This window comes from Neoarius graeffei, chromosome 27, assembly GCF_027579695.1.
Source record: "Neoarius graeffei isolate fNeoGra1 chromosome 27, fNeoGra1.pri, whole genome shotgun sequence".
Taxonomy (NCBI): domain Eukaryota; kingdom Metazoa; phylum Chordata; class Actinopteri; order Siluriformes; family Ariidae; genus Neoarius; species Neoarius graeffei.
Genome location: NC_083595.1, coordinates 11,071,740 through 11,091,873, shown reverse-complemented (window position 1 = coordinate 11,091,873; position 20,134 = coordinate 11,071,740). Strand labels below are relative to the sequence as shown.

The 20,134-nt window shown below is 42.1% G+C and overlaps 3 protein-coding genes across 4 annotated transcripts in view; 1 reads left to right on the top strand and 2 right to left on the bottom strand.

Moving 5' to 3' along the window:
• Positions 1-1,756: 1,756 nt before the first annotated feature.
• LOC132874888 (zinc finger BED domain-containing protein 4-like) lies at positions 1,757-9,156 on the bottom strand. The gene is made up of 2 exons (XM_060911366.1): positions 4,798-9,156; positions 1,757-4,576 (listed from the first exon to the last, which is right to left on the bottom strand). Exons 1-2 carry the CDS (start codon positions 6,129-6,131, stop codon positions 4,051-4,053), a joined length of 1,860 nt encoding a protein of 619 aa, XP_060767349.1. The 5' UTR covers positions 6,132-9,156; the 3' UTR covers positions 1,757-4,050.
• Positions 9,157-9,282: 126 nt separating this feature from the next.
• Positions 9,283-16,171, bottom strand: LOC132874905 (E3 SUMO-protein ligase ZBED1-like). Its single transcript, XM_060911396.1, has 4 exons — positions 15,450-16,171; positions 11,482-13,565; positions 11,212-11,329; positions 9,283-9,865 (listed from the first exon to the last, which is right to left on the bottom strand). The coding sequence occupies exons 2-4, from the start codon at positions 11,758-11,760 to the stop codon at positions 9,459-9,461; spliced, it is 804 nt and encodes a 267-aa protein (XP_060767379.1). The 5' UTR covers positions 11,761-13,565; positions 15,450-16,171; the 3' UTR covers positions 9,283-9,458.
• Positions 16,172-16,913: 742 nt separating this feature from the next.
• LOC132874882 (sialoadhesin-like) overlaps positions 16,914-20,134 on the top strand; it is a 38,624-nt gene continuing 35,403 nt past the window's right edge. For both annotated transcript variants that reach the window (XM_060911355.1, XM_060911356.1), the window contains exons 1-2: positions 16,914-17,275; positions 17,832-17,876. In XM_060911355.1, coding sequence (XP_060767338.1) covers positions 17,146-17,275; positions 17,832-17,876 — 175 coding nt within the window. In that variant the 5' untranslated portion in view covers positions 16,914-17,145. The remainder of the gene's footprint in view (positions 17,276-17,831; positions 17,877-20,134) is intronic.

Genomic DNA, 20,134 nt, shown 5'->3' with positions numbered 1-20,134 from the left:
CACTGCTGCAAACAGTACATCGCGCGAAACTGTCATTATTGTTGACCCTTATTAGACAGGGAGATTCTTTTGTGTAATCTGAGGTGAAGTGGGTTTTGTATTTTCGTTTTTTGGGGCGCGCGCTCTCTCTCTGCCATGACGGTCCTGTAGGCTGCACTGACTCAACTGAAAACTTCGGTCCTCGAGAAAAGAGATAAAAGCCCACCCACACTGAAAGCTGATTGGCTTATTTTGCTGAGTAAACCAATCAGGATTCTCTTTGTCGAGCATGCGCTACATGAACAGGCACACGCGCAGTCTCTCTCACGCTCCCTCGCATGCGCACATTCTAAGATGCGCGATGCAGACATTAATGTTTCGCGTGCATGCGCTTGCTCTAGATTCCAGGAGATATTCTCCAATTTGCGGCATCAGGGAGCCGCTATCAATATGCAGGAGACTCCCGGAACTTCCGGGAGACTTAGGATGTCTGGTGTTGCAAGGTGGTCCTCATGCTATTTCAGATTTTCCAGCCTTAAATCAGATCTTTCCCAAAAGCACAAGCAGACTCTACATGTAGTTTAATTACCGTATAATTTTATGGATCTACATCAAAAATTGTAACACGTAAAAAAAATAAAAAATAAATAAATAAAAACCTCACCTAGGTGGTGTGAATCCAGGAAAATGTGTGTGTGTGTGAAGTCAGTAAGGCCGCAGTGATGGTTTTAACCAGGTTTCTTGAACACAAATAATGTTTGGTTTAACATACTGCTTTTCAATAAAATGTTTAAATTCTTGTCCATTAGCGATTAAGCTCCTGGCATTCCACTGTATTATGTCTCAATGATCGACCCAATTCTTCTCTGCTAGCCTCTTCTCATTTATAATTTCCTGCACTTCTTTGTTACACCACCATGTCTATTTGTCTTCCTTCCTCCTTCCTGATGACCACTCGAGCACCTTCCTTGCTGCCTCTCTGACTAGTGTAGCAGTAGTATCCCAATCTTCTGGCAGACTTCCATTACCACTCTATGCTCGTCTCATTTCTTCCCTAAACTCCTTCTGATGTTCAACCATGGGCATAGTGGACACGGGGGACATGTCCCCCGCACTTCCCGTATTTGTACCCTCTGTCCCCCGCACTTTTTACAGCCATTACAACCATTCAATTCATTTTTAACATGTGGAAACACGTTTTTCCGAGCCGCCTCTAAACGTATCATGAGCAGGCGGAGCGAAGGCGACAAACAAACAAACCCCGCTGTCGTGTGTGATCAGAGATGCTTTAGAAAATATTGTGTGATTATCTTTGGTGTGATTCAGATCTGGGCAGCGCTTCTGTATGTTCAGCAAACCAGCCAAGAGGCTAAAGACTTTAGACAGTTTTTTTTTCCAAACAAACCGTGTAAGTTGAGTAATGCTGTTGAATGTAGATAATGTTTAGCTAAAAGATGACAAATAGATGTCAATTTAGTTAGTTAAGCTACTGTAGCTAGCTAACTTAGAGGCGGTAGTAACTAGTTACATTTACTCCGTTACATTTACTTGAGTAACTTTTTGGATAAATTGTACTCTTAAGAGTTGTTTTGTTGCAAAATACGTTTTACTTTTACTTGAGTAATATTATTCTAAAGTAACAATACTCTTACTTGAGTAGCGTTACCATTTTGGCTACTCTAAGATTACTCACTTCTGGGTAGAAAATAAGAATATAAATGTATTTGTGTTCCTTTGACTGTTATTTTTGTAAATATTTAATTTATTTTTGTGGTAGTTAAAGTTTAAAGTACATGAATTTGCTGATTATTATTACTGTATTCCTAATTCTATTTCAAAATGTTGCTTTCCACATGTTTTTTAATCTTTATTGCCACAATAGAAAGAGCAGGGTGAGAGAGGAGACAGTGGACCAGAGGCCAACAGGGATGATTATGCAGGGTCACAGGTGAGAAGAGAATAACTAGCTATGTCACTACTACTATTCTTAATCCTATTTATAAATTTTACTTTATAGGTTTATAGATTTTGACTTTAGATTTTGATAGTATATCATTTTAAAGAACTAAAGTCGGTTCCCTGGTGCTGTGCTGTTTGTGGTTATGTGGTTCTTTAGCTGCTAAGGAGAGGTGCAATTGAATGTGAGAGGATGATAAATCACTCAATAGACCTCTGAACAATTTGTCCCCCTCACTTCTAAAATGATGGCTACGCCCCTGTGTTCAACCTCTTTTAGTTTCCACCACTTAATCTTCAGCTCCACTATTTCACGCTTCCTCTTTTTCTCTTTCAAGCTCATCCTGCACACGACCACTCGATGTTGTCTAGCTACACTCTCCCTTGCCATCACTTTACAGTCTCCAATCTCCTTCAGGTTACCCCTTCTGCAGAGTATGTACAGTAGTCCACCTGTGTAAATCTTCCTCCACTCTTCAACGTCAATCTGTGCTCCTCTTTCTTCTCAAAGTATGTATTGACTATTGCCAAATTCATCCTCTTTGAAAAATCAACCACCATTTGCCCTTCCACATTTCTCTCTCTTACACCATATCTGCCCATCACGTCCTCATCTCCTCTGTTTCCCTCACCAACATGTCCATTGAAATCTGTTCCTATCAGCATGCGCGCCTCCCTCGATATACTTTCTACCACTTCATCCATTTTTTTCCAGAAAAACTCGTTCTCTTCATTCTCACATTCAACCTGTGGGGCGTACGCACACACAACATTGATTACCACTCCTTGAATCTCCAACTTCATGCCTATCACTCTATCTGACATCCTCTTCACGTCAATCACACTGTTGACCAACTCTCCCCTCAAAACAATACCAACACCATTTCTCTTTCCATCGACTCCAGAATAAAACAACTTGCATCCACCTCCAATGTTCTTGGCCTTGCTTCCCTTCCACCTCGTCTCCTGCACACACAAAATGTCCAACTTCCTCCTTTCCATTATACCTGCTAACTCTGTCGCTCTACCATTCCTTTATTTGTCACATATTCATCACATGCACACTTCAAGCACAGTGAAATTCATCCTCTGCATTTAACCCATCTGAAGCAGTGAACACACGTGCACACACCCAGAGCAGTGGGCAGCCAAGAGCGCCGTCAGGGATTCTGTAACTTTCTCAAGGGCACCTCAGCCCAAGGCCGCCCCACGTCAACCTAACTGCATGTCTTTGGATTGTGGGGGAAACCAGAGCACCTGGAGGAAACCCGGGCAGACACAGGGAAAACATGCAAACTCCACACAGAAAGGCCCTCGCAGGTCGCTGGGTTCGAACCCGGAACCTTCTTGCTGTGAGGCAACCGTGCTAACCACTACACCACCGTGCCGCCATCAATGTTCCCACATTCAGTGTTCCTACTAGGGATGCACCGATCCATATTTTTTCACTTCCGATCCGATCCCGATACCTGAATTTGAATATCTGCCGATACCGATACTATTCCGATACCAAAAATATTTCAATATTATCATCATTATTGGTAAAAACTCATCTCTACAGGCAACTATGATATGAACAAATGGATGCATGTGTGTACCAAAAGGCAACTTGAGGTAAGTATAAGGTCAGAAAACAGGAAATCCTACTAACAGTAACAATCCCATCCTGAAAACAAATATGCAACTGTAAGGATTTTAAACTGACTGTCATTTATTAAACTCAAGACAGAAGGGCTGCTTTCACTTCTTCACAAATTAAGTATAGGCCACAACAAGTGTAGCCACAATAAAGCAAAAAAAGTTTTCACATATAAAATGGCCTTAAATGTGATCATTCACAGCAGCAATAAAACATTCATGCTCAAGCAGCAGCCACAATTCAAGGTTGTCAAATACTTGAAATCAAAGTGCAATATAAAGTGCAATGTAAGTTTCACACCCACCATCAATAAAACAGTGTACATCTGAACAGCACAAATGGAGGTTTGACTTAGAATGTGACCTGGATTAAACTTGCACCAGAGTCTAACTATTCTTCAAAAGAAAATAAACAGTAAATGACTCCTCAAAAAGTTAACACTGAGGCAGGGATTGATCTAGAGCATTCAAAAAATCTCACTTAAACATTGGCAGGTTCTTTTTAAGGAATATGAGCATTTCTGCTCTCTCTGCTGTCAGGCGATTCCTCTTTTCATCCACAATATTGGATGCTGTGCTGAACAGTCTTTCGCTTTCAACACTGGTTGAAGGGGCACTCAGGAACTTTGCCGCAACAGCACCAAGAAGAGGAAAGCGAGCATGGTTGTTTGCCCAGTACTGGAAAGGGCTGTCTTTCTCACTTATTGTTGGTTCTTTCAAGTACATCTGCATCTGGATAACCACTGCCTGGGTACCTCCTGCAGGTTCATCATGCTCCTCCAGAATTCTGTTGTACAGACTGCTGAAGCTGGTTTTCATTGTGCTTGGAGTACCACCACCAGTACTTGGCCCAGCTTCCATGCAAGCAACCTTTTCTGCTGGCTCAGCCTCTGTTGTCCCTGCTTCATCAGCTGAGGCCCTGAGCAGTGCTTGCTCCATCTTCTCAAGCTCTTGTGTCAAGAGGGCCTTCCCCCTCCTGGCAGTTTCTCCACTAGTAAAGAATCTGACACAAAAATGAAAGATTGAGTACAATTTATTTGTTGCTACTGAAAGACAGCAGACAGGCGCGCGCACACGCATTTCCCCCTTATCGAAGTCATTGTAGGCTACATTAACAATACCCACTTTAAAGCTAGGAATCAATCAACAGTTTTGATTTAGCATTATTTAATTTTCAATTTAAAACTTAAAAAATAAACTTAAATTACTAAAAAAATGCCTCACCTGTCCTTGTATCGAGCGTCCACTAAAGTGGCAACAGCGTAGAGTGGTTCACTTTCGACTTCTCTGAAACGCCTGTTGACAGCTTGGAGGAGTGTGCTTTTCATTGTTTTGATGCCGCTGTCGGCACTGTTCTCCATGGCAAGCAGGCGTTGTAAAATGGTCACAGCTGGAATTACGTCGGCAGCAGTAGAGGTCGCTGAGCTGATTTTCCTGGTTAACTCCTCAAAGGGTTCCAACACAGTCACTGTTTTCTCCAGCAAACCCCACTCGTTGGCTGACAATGTTGCAGGTAAATTGTGGTCGGCAGCATATGCACAGAGGGGTCGCTTCTCTTTCAGAAGGCTCTTGATCATATAAAAGGAACTGTTCCATCTTGTTTGAACATCCTGAACAAGTCGAGTTGGTGTAATTGTAGTTCCCCCACCTTGCATCTCACGTTGCAGGTCTTCCAAGCGAGACTGTGCGAGTTGTGAGTGCTTGAAGTGTGCGACGATCTTCCTGCTGTTTGCTAAAGCATCACTAACGCTGCGTTGTGATAGTAGCCCCTCGTGCACAATGAGCTGCAGCGTGTGAGCAAAACAGCCCAGACTAGAAACTGCCATGTCTTCCATCGCAGCCTTCATGTTGCTTGCATTGTCCCGTAGAATTACATGCACTTTTTCTAGCGGGATCTCCCAGTGATTTAACATCTCTGTAATGGATGCTGCGATTGTAGCTCGGTTGTGTGAGCCTCTGCACTTTTTTACCTGGAGCACCGCACAACAGAGCTCGTGTGTATCGTGGTCAATCCAGTGCACAGTAAGGCTTATCAGTGACATTGGGCAGACATCTGAAGTCCAAATATCTGTAGTAAAGCTCAGAGCTGGAACTCTTTTTAACTTCTCAGCTAACTTGGTTGACACTCGGTTGTATAGTTCAGGTAGCGCCGTCTCTGATAAATATCTCCTGGATGGTAAACTGTATCTCGGCTGTAAGTGCTCGATCAGGCTGCGAAATCCTTCGTTTTCGACAACTGACAATGGTTGGTCATCGAGTACGATGAAGTTAAGCAACTTCTCAGTGATCCCTTTAGCTTTAGCATTGTCTGGTGAAAGTTTACCTGTTTGAAATGACTGCTCAAGTGATTGCTGCCGGCTACTTTGGTGTTTCGGCCCCATGGCTACGAAGTCATCGTGCTCTTTAGGGTGGTGCTTTTTCAGATGCTTTATTAAGTTTGTGGTATTGTATGTCGCAACGGAGCTTCCGCCTCTCGGTACAACGGCTTTGCAAACATTGCACGTTGCTGTCTTGCTTTGCGGTGTTTCAAGTAAAAAGTATTTCCACACAGCTGACATGTTGTGGTGAAAAATTGGTTAGCTTGCTGCTCCATCCACGCTCACCTGCTAGCTCGCTACAAACTGTGGGATGGATTTCCTGAACGGAAGCGTGTCTCCTCATTACTGTGTGTCTCATTGAGATTCGCCTCTGTGCAGGAAATCCATTCCACATTTTGCAATCAGGTAGCAGTGCAGCCACCATGGAATCACTTGTGGAGTCATTCCAGCAGACAGTATGTGTACAGACATGTCTCATGGATCGGAAATCTTTGCAGGTTGGATCGGAAATTTCCGATCCGTGAATAACGTTGATATCGGAACCCGATACCGATACTGGATCGGCCCCATCCCTAGTTCCTACCCTCAATTCTAAGCTCCTTCCCTTCCATCTTTCACACTCTCTCCTAACACACCTCCCCCCTCTTTTTCTCCTTCTCCGTTTTGATGCAACAGTAGCATACTTTCCACCGGCACCCTGTTGACCAACAGTACCGGAGGCAGATGTTGTTAAACCGGGCCCCGACCGATCCGGTATGGCATTTCTCTTCTCAATCCGCATGTTAGATTTGGCACAGTTTTACGCTGGACGCCCTTCCTGACGCAACCGTCTCTATTTATCCGGGCTTGGGACCGGCGCCAGGAGTACACTCATGTACCCCCAGTGGCTGCGCATACAATGATTCTGTGTATGCGCAGCAGAAAAGTTTTGTTCTTGGATCTTCGCATGAGCTCCGACGTATGATGTCATGTTGTCTCGACAACCTGCAATATTTTTTTTTCTTTCGATTACGTTCATTATGTCTTATATTAAATATAGTTGCAACATGTCGAAACATGTCAGGTAAACAAACCCAAAAACTAGATGTCTGATAAAAAAGAAACCTGCAATATTGCACGCTCATTCCCCATTGGGGAGAGTGACGTAATACATGTAGGATAAGCGATATGATAACAGTATTGCATGCCATCAATAAGCCCACTAGAACGGAATAGAATACATGTTTTTATTCCATGGAAAAAGTGGTCCATAATGTATGTATAATAATTAATTTCATTGCACAACAAAAAATGCATAATATTGAACAATATAGGCCAGGGGTGGGGAACGTCTTGTTCGCATAAACACACAGCACTCATGGCCTATGAAAACTGAAGCGTACAGGTTGCTTTTTCTTCTAAATTATGGTACAACAGAAATGTTGTAATGAAAACCAGTTTCAGTTTTCACCCGTATTGGAGCTCCAATATTTCAGTATCTAAAGGTTGCATATAGGTTATCCTTCAGGTATAGTTTACCATGAACCAAATGAAGCATTTTTGTTGAGTTTAAGCTGTGTCTCATAAATTCAGGGTATTTTGTTAGCATTTGAAAATGCTTTCATAGGCCATGAATGCTGTGCGTGTATGCGAACGCCACATTTTCAAAAAATCATTTTGCAAAAATAAGGCAGAACACCATCACAAATTTTGGAAATGTTAAAAACAGACATCTAATCTTTCTAAAACAGTCAATTTTGTGTTGGTGGATGCTGTCATTTTTTTGCTATAACATGCCAAAATGTCACCAAGTTATTTTTTTCTATTTTTAAACTTTAATATCTTCCAAACCGCTCATCGCAGAGGGGCAATTTTAGAACACAAAGTACACAGTATATATGGGAAGGTGTATGTGCAATATCAAGCGTCTGTCTTTGAAATTGCACTTTCCACAGTCCTTCAAATATGCTGCCACAGAGCGTAGTGTAGAATTTCCGAGCAAATTCAAGCCCCCGGAATTCTATGATAAACCAAAAGCACACATGTAAAAGTCCATATTCTACAAGAACTGGTGCCAGATTTTGACCCTTGAAAATTTGAAGGACCTAGCTTAAATACTTTTCTAGATACAGCAATCTCAAAGTGGCTCCCCAAAAAACTCTGCTCAAAACGGGTCCGAGGTTAGTTGCAAACATTTTTTTTAAATGACAAAACTATAAGGAGTTGGGAGCTAAAATTTGGGACTTTAACTACTGGGAAGTGTTTGAACCTCCTGGAATTTTTTCAGCCAAATCTGAGATGGTCGAGTGGGAGCATTCGGAGATTTGACATGGAATGACCCTACAATATCTTCCTCTTTCTATACTTATTACTCATTTTCAGAAGGGAATAGGAGATATTTAGGTGCAGAAAGTATTCTGCATTGTTCATTATTGATTGATTGCAACTGACAGCGTGGTGCTGACATCACACAGTGTGGCGGAGTGCCGCGTATCCGTGCTTTGGGTAAAGCCCTGGAACACTGAGCGTTTACTTCACACCACACGTGTTCTGAGAGTCCTGATATACTTCAGCTGTGATTGTGGGAAATGTGGAACAGTAGGGTTGCACATCTCTCTGTGATAAACGATTCAATATGCATCGCGATACACAGGTTACGATTCGATTCAAAAACGATATCCTTTTATTACAGACCGATTCGATACGAACTGATTCCATACAGTGTAAGAACGATACGATTTGATTCTATGGTTAATATTTGTTGTAGATATTTTATATAATAAAGAAGCCAAGTCTATGAAAGTGACAGTACAATAGTTTCTTTTCAAATATGTAAAAGACTGGCACAAAAAAAAAACATAACAAAATCATGTCAGTGTATTTAGACATGGACCAAAAAAAAAGTCTGGCTGAATCGTTGGATGGGAACTCCAGAGGTAAAAGTAGCACAGAATAGTAACAACAAAGGTACAATATTTCAGCCTGAGCATCGTGTCTTGAACACTAGAGGTCGGTAACAAAGGTGCAACATTTCAATGTAAACAAGTTACACACCTATAAACAAACATCTCACAATGTGGCAACAATGCACACAGTGACAAGTGCTTTGTGTAAAAAAATTAGAGAAAATAAATACACATGTGGGGCGGCACGGTGGTGTAGTGGTTAGCGCTGTCGCCTCACAGCAAGAAGGTCCTGGGTTCGAGCCCCGTGGCCGGCGAGGGCCTTTCTGTGCGGAGTTTGCATGTTCTCCCCGTGTCCGCGTGGGTTTCCTCCGGGTGCTCCGGTTTCCCCCACAGTCCAAAGACATGCAGGTTAGGTTAACTGGTGACTCTAAATTGACCGTAGGTGTGAATGTGAATGGTTGTCTGTGTCTATGTGTCAGCCCTGTGATGACCTGGCGACTTGTCCAGGGTGTACCCCGCCTTTCGCCCGTAGTCAGCTGGGATAGGCTCCAGCTTGCCTGCGACCCTGTAGAAGGATAAAGCGGCTAGAGATAATGAGATGAGATGAAATACACATGTATAAAATAAATCAAACTACTGTGTGTGAGGTGCCATTTCCCAGGTCAAAAAGCAGCAAAGTAGTTCACTTACACGATGCCTGTGCATTTTCATCATCACTGTCCTCTGTTTTGTTGGAGGGCAGATTTTTTTTAAGGAAAATCAACTGATCCACATGCTCATGTTTGAGCAGACTACGTTTTGTGGAAACAATGTCTCCCGCAGTACTGAACACCCGTTCAGATGCCACACTGGTGGCCGGGATGCAGAGGTGTCTTTTAGCGAGAGATGACAGCAGTGGCAAGTCCTGCTGCTCTTTCCACCACTGTAGTGGGTTTTTTTGCAGGGGCAACAGATCACGCTCTCTGTACCTCTTGACTTCTTCACTGGCCTTGTCTCTTACAGATGTAGCTGCCATCCTCACTTCAAAGTCTTTTCCCAACAGCTGGTCCAACGCTGACATTTTCTTCTTTTTGACAGGAGGGTCATCATCTGAAATAGACAACAATTACCATATATTACTGCAGGGTTTCCCCAGGTTTGACCACCATGAATTTAAGACTTTAAGACCTTTTTAAGACCACTTAAATGAGAATTAAGACCTACATCGCACCCATTATGCGGTCGTAGAACACCAGATCAAATTCCCAATAATGACAAATGTTTCAAGTAAAAATACTTTTATTATAAAAGTGATATACTTAAAAGTCATTATGTGCATTGCTTGTCAAATCTTCACATTCAAGACAAGCAAGACCGAATTTTGTTCTCCAAGACGTTTTGTTTTTTCCACAGGAGAATGTTGTAGCGACTTCCGAGTCTGGGAACATAGCCTTAAAAAGAGTTCGCTTATGCCCTCATTCGAGCTGTACGAGTGGTGTTCCGTAATTGTTTTTAAAATCCAGAGCACCTCTGCCCGAAGTGTCGGGGTTCCACCGACACCCATCATGCCACTGCTCGGCCCTTGTGTTGTTGCTAGCCTTGCCGATGATGTCTGGCTTGGCTGATGCTGCTGACGTTTGACAGTGGTGCTAGTGCCAACTCCAGGTGCATTCGGAGATTGAACCGTGCAGAACTGAGCGATGGGCTGGTGGCGGTGGAGGGCAGATGCAATGTGCTTTGAGCTCTTCATGTGAGACTCTAAAGCGAAATGACCTATAGTGGACAACTTGAAGGTCTTTCGACAAACACAGCATCTTGCTTCAACGTCGCTTCCAGGAACCTCCCTCACCCAATCACGATATCTTTCATCTGAAAGCCACTGCTGATTAAAATGACACTTCCCCATGCTGCGATTCGCGGAGTCTCCTCTCCACCACGGACTCCAACGATTGCGCCGGCGCGAAAATGTATCAATATTGTTTCTTTCTTTGCGCATACTCCAAGAAATTCACTGATGTTACGCAAAACCCACGTTTTCACATTGTAGAATAGTATGAGTAAATTTAAGACCCTTGTTTAAAAAATCAAGACTTGGGCAAAGCAATTTAAGACTTTTTAAGGCCTTAATTTTGGAATATTAAATTTAAGACTTTAAGACTTTTAAGACCCCGCGGCTACCATGTACTGGCTTTGTTTGCCACACCTCAGTGGTGCTTTTTTTTGTACCTGACTTTACCATTTCATCTATCTTCATCTGATGGTCAGAATGAATTACACTCTTGTGCACATATGTAAAAGTTGTATTATCATCATCATTATTAAACTATTTTTCTTTGCATGCCGATTCTCTCATTATATTGAATGTGTTGTTGTTGTATGCTAATATTTTATAGCTGCAGCATGAGTTTAAGCCAATGTCAACTCTTTCTTGATTACAAGTTATAAAATACACAAACCTTCTGGCTTATCTTGGTTCTGGGGTGCATCACTGCTGATGTCCAGATCTCCAAGGGCAGGTTCAGTCTGACATGGATTTCTCTGCAGTGGGTCTCTCTGGACTGGATCCCCTGTTGTCTAGAAATAAAATATAAAAAAGACAGTTAGTGTGCAGTGTAAACAATCAAACAGACAGGAACAGCAGTCAGAATAAATCTAATGACAGTAGACTAAAGAATGCATAATATGTATTTTGTGTTGAGTAAATGATGTTGTGTTGGGGGATTTACCTTGTTATGCAGGGATGTAGCTTCTGCTGTTATGCTTGTGAACGTCCGCTCAGCATCATGGTCCGTCAGGAAGGGCAGAGATTTGAAGCGGGGGTCCAGAGCTGCTGCAGTGTAGAAGAGATCATCCAGGCCGGTGTAGCGCTTCTCCAAGTCATTTCTGAATGCTTGTTTCATCTCTCTGATTACCACCGAGTCTTCATCTGATGGTTCAAAGTTCTTTTTAAGCTTAGCTCTGACAGGGGAAATCACTGAGAGTGTGGGCCGCTTGTCTTCACACATGCTGGTGGTCACAAGTTTAACCGGCACAATCAGCTTGACAATGTCTTCAATATCACAGAAGTCTTTGTCCTTAAGAGTGTTAAGGGTTGTTTTACAATCAGGGTACAAAGTTTGTGTCACAGGGGTCCAAAATTCAAACTGATTCAAACTGGTTTAAAAAAAAAAAAAACTATCAAATCTGCACTTCTGGAAATTAATACACATATGAACATAGGCATGTGTAATAGTTTGTATTATAACAAGATTAAGTGTAGCTTTAAGCAGGGCTGGGAGAAACAAATGAAGTGATTCTCGGAGAGGACTTCTTGTTGACAATTCAGAATCCACTACTTCCATAGTGCTTTTAAATATAAGGCTGTAAGCTTTGTGTTAGTTGTCTCTAATATTTATGTCCCAATATCTTGACCACATTTTAGGATGAAAATAATCATTTTAGATATGTTATTTTATATTGAAAAATTAGCTGTCTCGGAGAGGACATTTTTTGACACAATTACATACTAATTTGATCAAAATAGTCTGAAAACTTACAGGCATGGGCGGCACGGTGGTGTAGTGGTTAGCGCTGTCGCCTCACAGCAAGAAGGTCCAGATTCAAGCCCCATGGTCGGCGAGGGCCTTTCTGTGTGGAGTTTGCATGTTCTCCCCGTGTCCGCGTGGGTTTCCTCCGGGTGCTCCGGTTTCCCCCACAGTCCAAAGACATGCAGGTTAGGTTAACTGGTGACTCTAAATTGACCGTAGGTGTGAATGTGAGTGTGAATGGTTGTCTGTGTCGATGTGTCAGCCCTGTGATGACCTGGTGACTTGTCCAGGGTGTACCCCGCCTTTCACCCGTAGTCAGCTGGGATAGGCTCCAGCTTGCCTGCGACCCTGTAGAAGGATAAAGCGGCTAGAGATAATGAGATGAGATGAGACTTACTGGCATTCAACATTAAAACTTAACTATGTTTCCAATGACATGGAACCAAATATTTATGGTATAAAGAATGATTTAAGTGCATCCCTTTTGGAGCTACCTGTGGTCAAAAAAGCACTTTTTCTAAATGACACGAGTAATTTTGCTAAATATGACATATATTGCCATACATTCACCAAAAATAAAGTTATCACCAATTTTTTTTTTTGCATGGTAAATAGAACTATCACAGGGCTACAATAAACAACCAAGTTTATTTAGTCAAGCCTTTTGATATTGAAGATAATAAGTGTTAAATGTGATTTTTAGCTTGCGTACCCTGATTGTAAAACAACCCTTAATCTCTTCTCCTCTTCTGAGATCCCTGGACACAAGTGCAGCAGAAATGGCAGGCTGTTGTTCCAGTACACGTTCAAGCATATTCTGGGTACTGTTCCACCGGGTGGACACGTCTTGGATGAGTTTGTGGATAGGCAAGGCCAGTTGTTTCTGTTTGTCTTGTAGAATTTCTGCTGCCCTGACACTGCGGCGAAAAAAGCCAACCACTCTCCTCACCCTCCCCAGCAACCTTGCTACTGGGTCCACTTTGAAGGCTTTCTGTGTGGCCAGATTTATTGTGTGTGCAAAGCACATGAGGTGAGGGCTCATCTCTGCTTCGACACCAGCTAAAATCATGTTTGTGGCAGTGTCAGTTACCAGGGCTGGCTCTTTATCAAGAAGGTTCCAGTCAGCACAGGCCTGCTTCAGCAGAGCACCTACATTCTTCCCAGTGTGGGATCCTTTGAATGCCCTGGTCTGTAAGACATGAACATTTCATTTCCAATCCGGAGCGATGTGGTGGGCTGTGATGGTCACATAAGACTCCGCCGCACATGACGTCCAAGTAGGCCTGTAACGATAACAGATTTTGCTGGACGATTAATTGACCAAGAAATTATTGCGATAAACGATAATATTGACATTTTAAGACCATTTTCAACTAACATAATGATAATGGAATAATAATGCAAATACACCCTTTCAAAGATCAATAAACTTTACTTTCTAAAGAACATTTAACACAGGAACTGCAAGACAACCAAAAACAATAGGCCTAAATAAAATGGACTTGTTAACATAAGAATAGCCTAATGTAGTCTGGCTTACGGCAAGGACTTAACAAAAAACTGCACTTGAATAAAAATCAAACAACCAAAACAATAAATAAAATGGATTATTAAGTCTCTGTAACAAAATTGCCCTTAAAAGATATTAAACATTAGGCTCAGACAGGGAAAACAAACTGCCAGTTCGGACCTTTGTAAACAAAAAGTGCAAACTAACAACAAAAACAAGTGTGTGTGTCTGATCTGCGGTGCCGGCGTGTCCGTCAGTAAAAGATGTAATGTGGAGCGCCATTTCGCCAAAGTCCACGGCAACTTTTCGCGGGACATTCCTGCGGGTAGCAGTCTACGAAAAGACAAGATAACGGAGCTGAAGACAACGCTTCAACGGCAACAGTCTCTGTTCACCAAACCGGCGAAGAAGGCCAATTCAGCAACAGAGGCTTCGTTTAAAGTGGCGCACGTTTTAACGAAGCGGAAAAAGCCGTTCACTGATGGCGGGATCGTAAAGGAGGCCATGACCGCGGTGGCTGAAACGTTGTTAAGGGATCATAAAAATAAGGAGGAAATTTTGTCTGCTATTGCCGATGTACAACTTGGTGCCAATACCATGGCAAGGAGAGTGTCTGCGCTGTCTGCAGATGCTGTAAAACAGCTGGAATCGGACATGAACAGGCGCAAATGGTTCTCTATTCAGTGCGATGAGTCTGTGGACCGCAGTGATACAGCCCAGCTGGCTGTTTTCATTCGGATGGTGTTTGGCAACTTTTCCACCAAAGAGGAGTTTTTGACCTTACTCCCATTGAAAACTACAACCAGGGGAGTTGATATTTATAACGCAGTAAAGGATTACTTTGTGGAAAAAAGATCCCTATTGAAAAGCTGGTGTCTGTTACAACTGACGGATCACCTGCAATGACGGGTCGTCACTCCGGATTTATTGCGCACTGCAAAGCGGACCCGGACTTTCCAAAGTTTTTTGTTGGGTAAAGTTTTTGATTCTTGGTTTGTAGAAATTGTAAGTGATCCATGATAACATTTCATTTTCAGATGTCTTGGTGCATGTAAATAGTTTTGTGAAGTGTGATACAGGGACATGGACACAGATAACAAGGAGAAGTGAATAAGTAACAATATCTGTATTTGTAGTAATAATAATAACGATAATAATATTTTTGTGATGTTTTAATACAGGATGTGAGATGTGGACAGTAACATATTGTACCGTAAATGTTCAGGAAAAGAAAGCTTATTGAGTTTGTTTCTTCGAAATGAGCGATGAGAATAAATGTTACAAAACATGAGGAGCTCTCGGCCATTTTTATTTTGTAAAAGTAGCTCTCAGAGGAAAAAAGGTTGGAGACCTGGAAACGAGAGGAGTCAGTAGAGACCGATAGAAGCCTTTTGACATTCAGTCTCTTTGGGGGGGAGAGAGAGAGAGAGAGAGAGAGACGAGGAAAACAAACAAGCATGCAAATAGAAATTATCGCGGCCGGAAAAGTTATCGAGCTCATTAAAAGTTATCGTGCGATTAATTGATCATTATTACAGGCCTACGTCCAAGCGTCTGTTGTTCTCGCCACTCCTTTTTCAACTTGGCTCTTAACTTGGGCAAACAACGCTGGAACGCACGTGTTGGTCAGATGTGATTTGGGGACGGTATCTTATACCTGGGCTCTAACGGAGGAATCAAATCCTGAAATCCTTCCCACTCAGCTCTGCTGTAAGGACAGAATCCCTCGGCGAGAAAACGCGTTATTGATGCCGTGATTTCCTGAGCAGGCGCTGAATTGTGAGCGAGTTGGTGAATAAGTTAGAAATGGTGTCCCTGTTCTTGGCTGTGCGCTGCTGCTGCTGCCGCTCCTGCTCGTTGCTGCGGGGTTTGAACTCACCGGACTCTTGGCCGTGTTTCCTCCTCGCATGCTGCTCGGGATTTGTAGTGCTGCCAGTGCGCGCCAGCGATGCTCTGCACAGTTTACAAACAGCATGGCTTCTGTCGAGCTTCCCTTCCTTCTTATAAAACCCAAAAGCGCTCCACACCTTGGATTTTTGTTTCCCGATGCGTTGAAAATCTTTCCCGGTGCATTATCACCTTCGGTCAGGCTGACGCTTTCGTTCTCCACCTCCTCCATTTCCCGTGTCGTCCCTTGTTTATCACTCATGCTAATACCAGCTCGGCAGCTCCGGCGTTTCGCGGGCAGCTTCAGCTCTCGCGGTGTTTTAGAGACGTGGCGCGTGTGTAATGCCGCCAACCGATTCAAAGTCTCGCGATACCCGATCCATGACTCTATAACCGATTCATCTAGGAATTCATTGATCATTCGTATCGATTGAGGAGGCTGCTACTGATGCACCGAATATCCGGTCGCATCGGTTTATCGTTCACAACCCTATGGAACAGGCTTTTCGCGAATCAGAATTCCGGAGATGGAGGGCGGGGCATGTTGGTTATTGTAGTCCGCGGCGGCCATGTTTGAAGGCCGCAGTGAACTCTGGGATTTGGAGTCTTGAGCGGGTTTAGACGCGACAACATCAGTTATGAGGTCCTCATCAGCACATGAGTGCTGTAACCTGAACACTGCAGGTGAATTCCTCAATAAATAACCTGTCTAAAGTTACTGTTATTACCTGAGAATGATGAGGAAAATGAAAAATGTTTTTATTTATTTAGAATCTTCAAACAGTTATCGGAGTGACCCTGGAATAAAAGGTCATTAAAACACGAATGAAAGGTCATGAAAATGTGTGTTAAAGTGGTGTGTGTTGAGCATCAGAATGTCATTAATTCTAAAACAGACTTGGTTGATGTGGTCAAGTTCCTGTTGCAGAAAGGAAGTGTGTGTTGTCAGAAGTGTCAAAGTGCTTCTTCAGAAAAAACCCTCACAAACTACTAAAAGCATACAGAGCTGTGAGGTCAAATTCAATCCCTCATGTCTGTGAATAAAGGCTCTGGATCCAGATCTGGTTAAATCAAGCTTCAGAATTTCAGAAGCAGACAGTCTGAACAAACTGAATAACAGATAAAACAAAAGAGAGGCAAAAACTCAAATCAGGACACAGAACATCTTTAACTAGGTTTAGAAAAAGAAATGAAGATAAAGATGCACTTTTTAGAGCAGAAAATAAAGGAATATAGAGTAAGAAATGTGTGTTCTCATGTAAAGAAAAGGAAGAGACTGAAGCTAAAACAGGGAGGTGTGATAATAATGCTGTGGTCAGTGCACTACTCATCTTCCGTGTCTTTACTGTTAGTGTCAAAAAGCAGCTCATAACCGCTTACAAGTGCAGTACGAGTGAAGGAGCAACAGGCTGATTAAAGCAGTTAATATTCAGTAAACTTATTCATTCAAACTGATTTTTTTCCTCATGGATATTTTTGGCCAGAATGCAACATTTGGTGGATCTTCAAGTCTCAGCTGTCTGAAAGTTGACGCCACTGTGTTTTATCGAATGTGGAGAAATATTACAGTCGGAGCAATCCTCATGTTCCTGACAGGTAAACTTTTCATATATTTCAGCTCTTTCTGCTGTTTTATGTGCTGTTGTGTCCCGACTGGAACAGATCAGAAAAAGTTCTCGACATGTCTGTGTGTTTGGAAGTGTTTTTATCAATTTAACAAGATGTGGTTGCAGGGAAGAACATTTGTAGGATGCTGGAGAGTAAAAGATGAGAGTTACAGAGCAAGAAACACTGACACAATTGATTAAAATATACAAATATAAAAACAATATCGAGTATTTTAATGTTTTACATGATAAAATCATTATATTATGTGATATTATTCGTGTATTATATCACACAGTATCATTCTGTACCTTTCTTTATCTCTGTGAGTTGAGTTGTACTGTTAATTCTATAAACCCAGGGGAAGTTTTTGAACTGTTTCAAACTGAGTTCTGTTTCTGTCGCCATTTTCACACATCACTGCCTCACTCGCTGGGTGTAACTGAGAGCAGCAGCAGCAGTGCTGACAACTGGGGTTACACTCTTGCTGACCAGAGCATTTCATGTGTACTTCCGGTTTGTGTGTGTGTGTGTGTGTTCATTCCAGTTCAACCCAGTGTAGCTCCTTCCTCTCAGAGTCTCTGTCTTCAAGGTAAGACACACACACACACACACACATATTCCATATTATATTTCACAATTATTGGCTGAAGGTGAAATGAATATCGGTGAATAATAATAGAGACAAGTCGAGGTTATTATTCACCAATATTCACTGAGCCTGAGGAGGATAATTCTTTTAGTATCAATACACAGGTGATTATTTTAAAAAATCTCATTCAAAAAATAATGTATATAAAACTTCAAAAGCAGCATGCTAATGTAATAACGGCGCAGTGCAGACTTGTCACTTATCTGTGCCGACTCACATAAAATACTTTGTTTTAAAATTGATAAAATAAATCACAATCCCACCTTACCTTTGAATAGTTTTAGACCAAAGTTTGTAGCATCTTTAGTGCTTTTAGGAACAACATTTTCTTTCCTAATTTGTAATTCTTCCTCACTTACGGTGAAAAAGCGATTAGGCAGCCATTTTGCCGAGTCACTCGAGGTGATTATCGAGAAATGGTATGAATTTCTCAACCAATCAGCACGCACGATTTTCTATAATCACCTGTGTATTTATACTAAACATAGATACGTACATACAGATCCATCAAAACAAGACACTGAGCTGCATCACCTCCTGCACTCTGTCTAACAACCCCACTTCCATCTGGGGCAAGAACAGACAGCGTGTTACTAACCAGTACAGAACTGAACTGCATCTGTCTCACAGTAGAGGGGATGCAGGCAGCTTCTGTGAAACAATTTATCCATTTTAAAACTTATGGTATTGCTAAGAACAGGCTTCCCTGGGTGCGGCCATTTGCACTGAAACCGGATAGTCGCTTGTCCACTAGTACGCCGTTTAACGTCGTAACACAGAGCCATCAGAAGTTTTCTGTAACCATGTGATTTTTACTGGCAACAAAATACACAAATCAAACGACTTCACTTTTATGAAGTGTAAATCTAAGAGACTGGTCATAAAGTACGGGGGGGGGGGGGGGGGGGGGGCTGGAAAAATTGGGGGATGGGCCGTCCTTTTAATGCATGGAAAAAGGGGTGGGCCAGGAAATATTATGCATGAAAGAGGGGGTGGGTCATGTATAAAACATGCTTTTATTTGATCACACAGGATGTGTATAAGAGACAGTAATTTTTTAGTTCAGTTTCTGAGGAAAAAAAAACAAGAAGTGTTCTTAATTCTCTGTGAAACATTCAAAATCAGCATGAACCTTAAAATAATATCAGGAACATTTTGAAGAGCTACAGAAACTGTAACAACTACGAACTGCTTACTACTGATCTTAATTTAAACTCTATTTAAACTTCAGCTTCATTCAGACTTATGGAACGGACAATTCCACTTTCTGAGGAATGTTGTTGCCCCCCAGGGATTTTGCCCAGAGTGAATACACCCATGGAAACACTAAGTGGTTCATGAACATTCTGTAGCAGGGGATCGCCTTGTTTGTTGAGAGTTCTAGATAAATAATTATTGAACTCCTGTAAAAATCATTAAACAATGGGACAAAGAAGCCAAAAATCATTATTGATTGAACTTGGTTGAAATGTTCGATTTTGATCTTCATACCGAACACAAAGCATCATCATCATTTCCATTATCATATGAATCATCAGTTTCGTCAGCACTAGACATGTCACTGACAGTACAACCAACAGAAGGAAGGACTGACTGAATGGCAGAAACAGCACTCTTAGTGAACATCTTCCTCTCCAGCAGGACATTCAGATATCGGATGTCATTCTTTTTCAACATTGAAATGCTGGTAATGTTGAGGTGGAGGGGATCAACTGTGTCTCCATAAGTGCAAATCTCTGGCAGGGGGATTAAAGCAAAAACCCTTTGGCAATTCTGTTCTGAGCGTTCAATTCAGCGTTTCTTTGATTTTGCTCCGTTTTCTTTTCTCCCCTTTTTATTTTTTAATGTCAAGGACTGTTTTGCTCCTGGATCCATACTCTGGTGCTTCCCCTTCAGATTGTTCATCTTACGCAGGGCATTTGCTATACAGCTCTTGATGCTTGTTATCTAACCAAAACATTCCTCGTTGAAACTGTGCACACACTCTTGCCCAGACACGATCTTACCAGATTTTGTGAATCGGCAACCATCGTCCTTTGTCAGTTCCTCCTTTAACTTATCAGATTTCGCTTTGATGTTATCGATTTGTCTTCTTTGGTAATTTATTCCTTTGAGGTCTGGAGGCTTCAAAGGTTCTTCTGATCGCTCTTCAAATGATGCAGTACTTTCTTCTAAAGACCTTCACTGCACATGAAGAT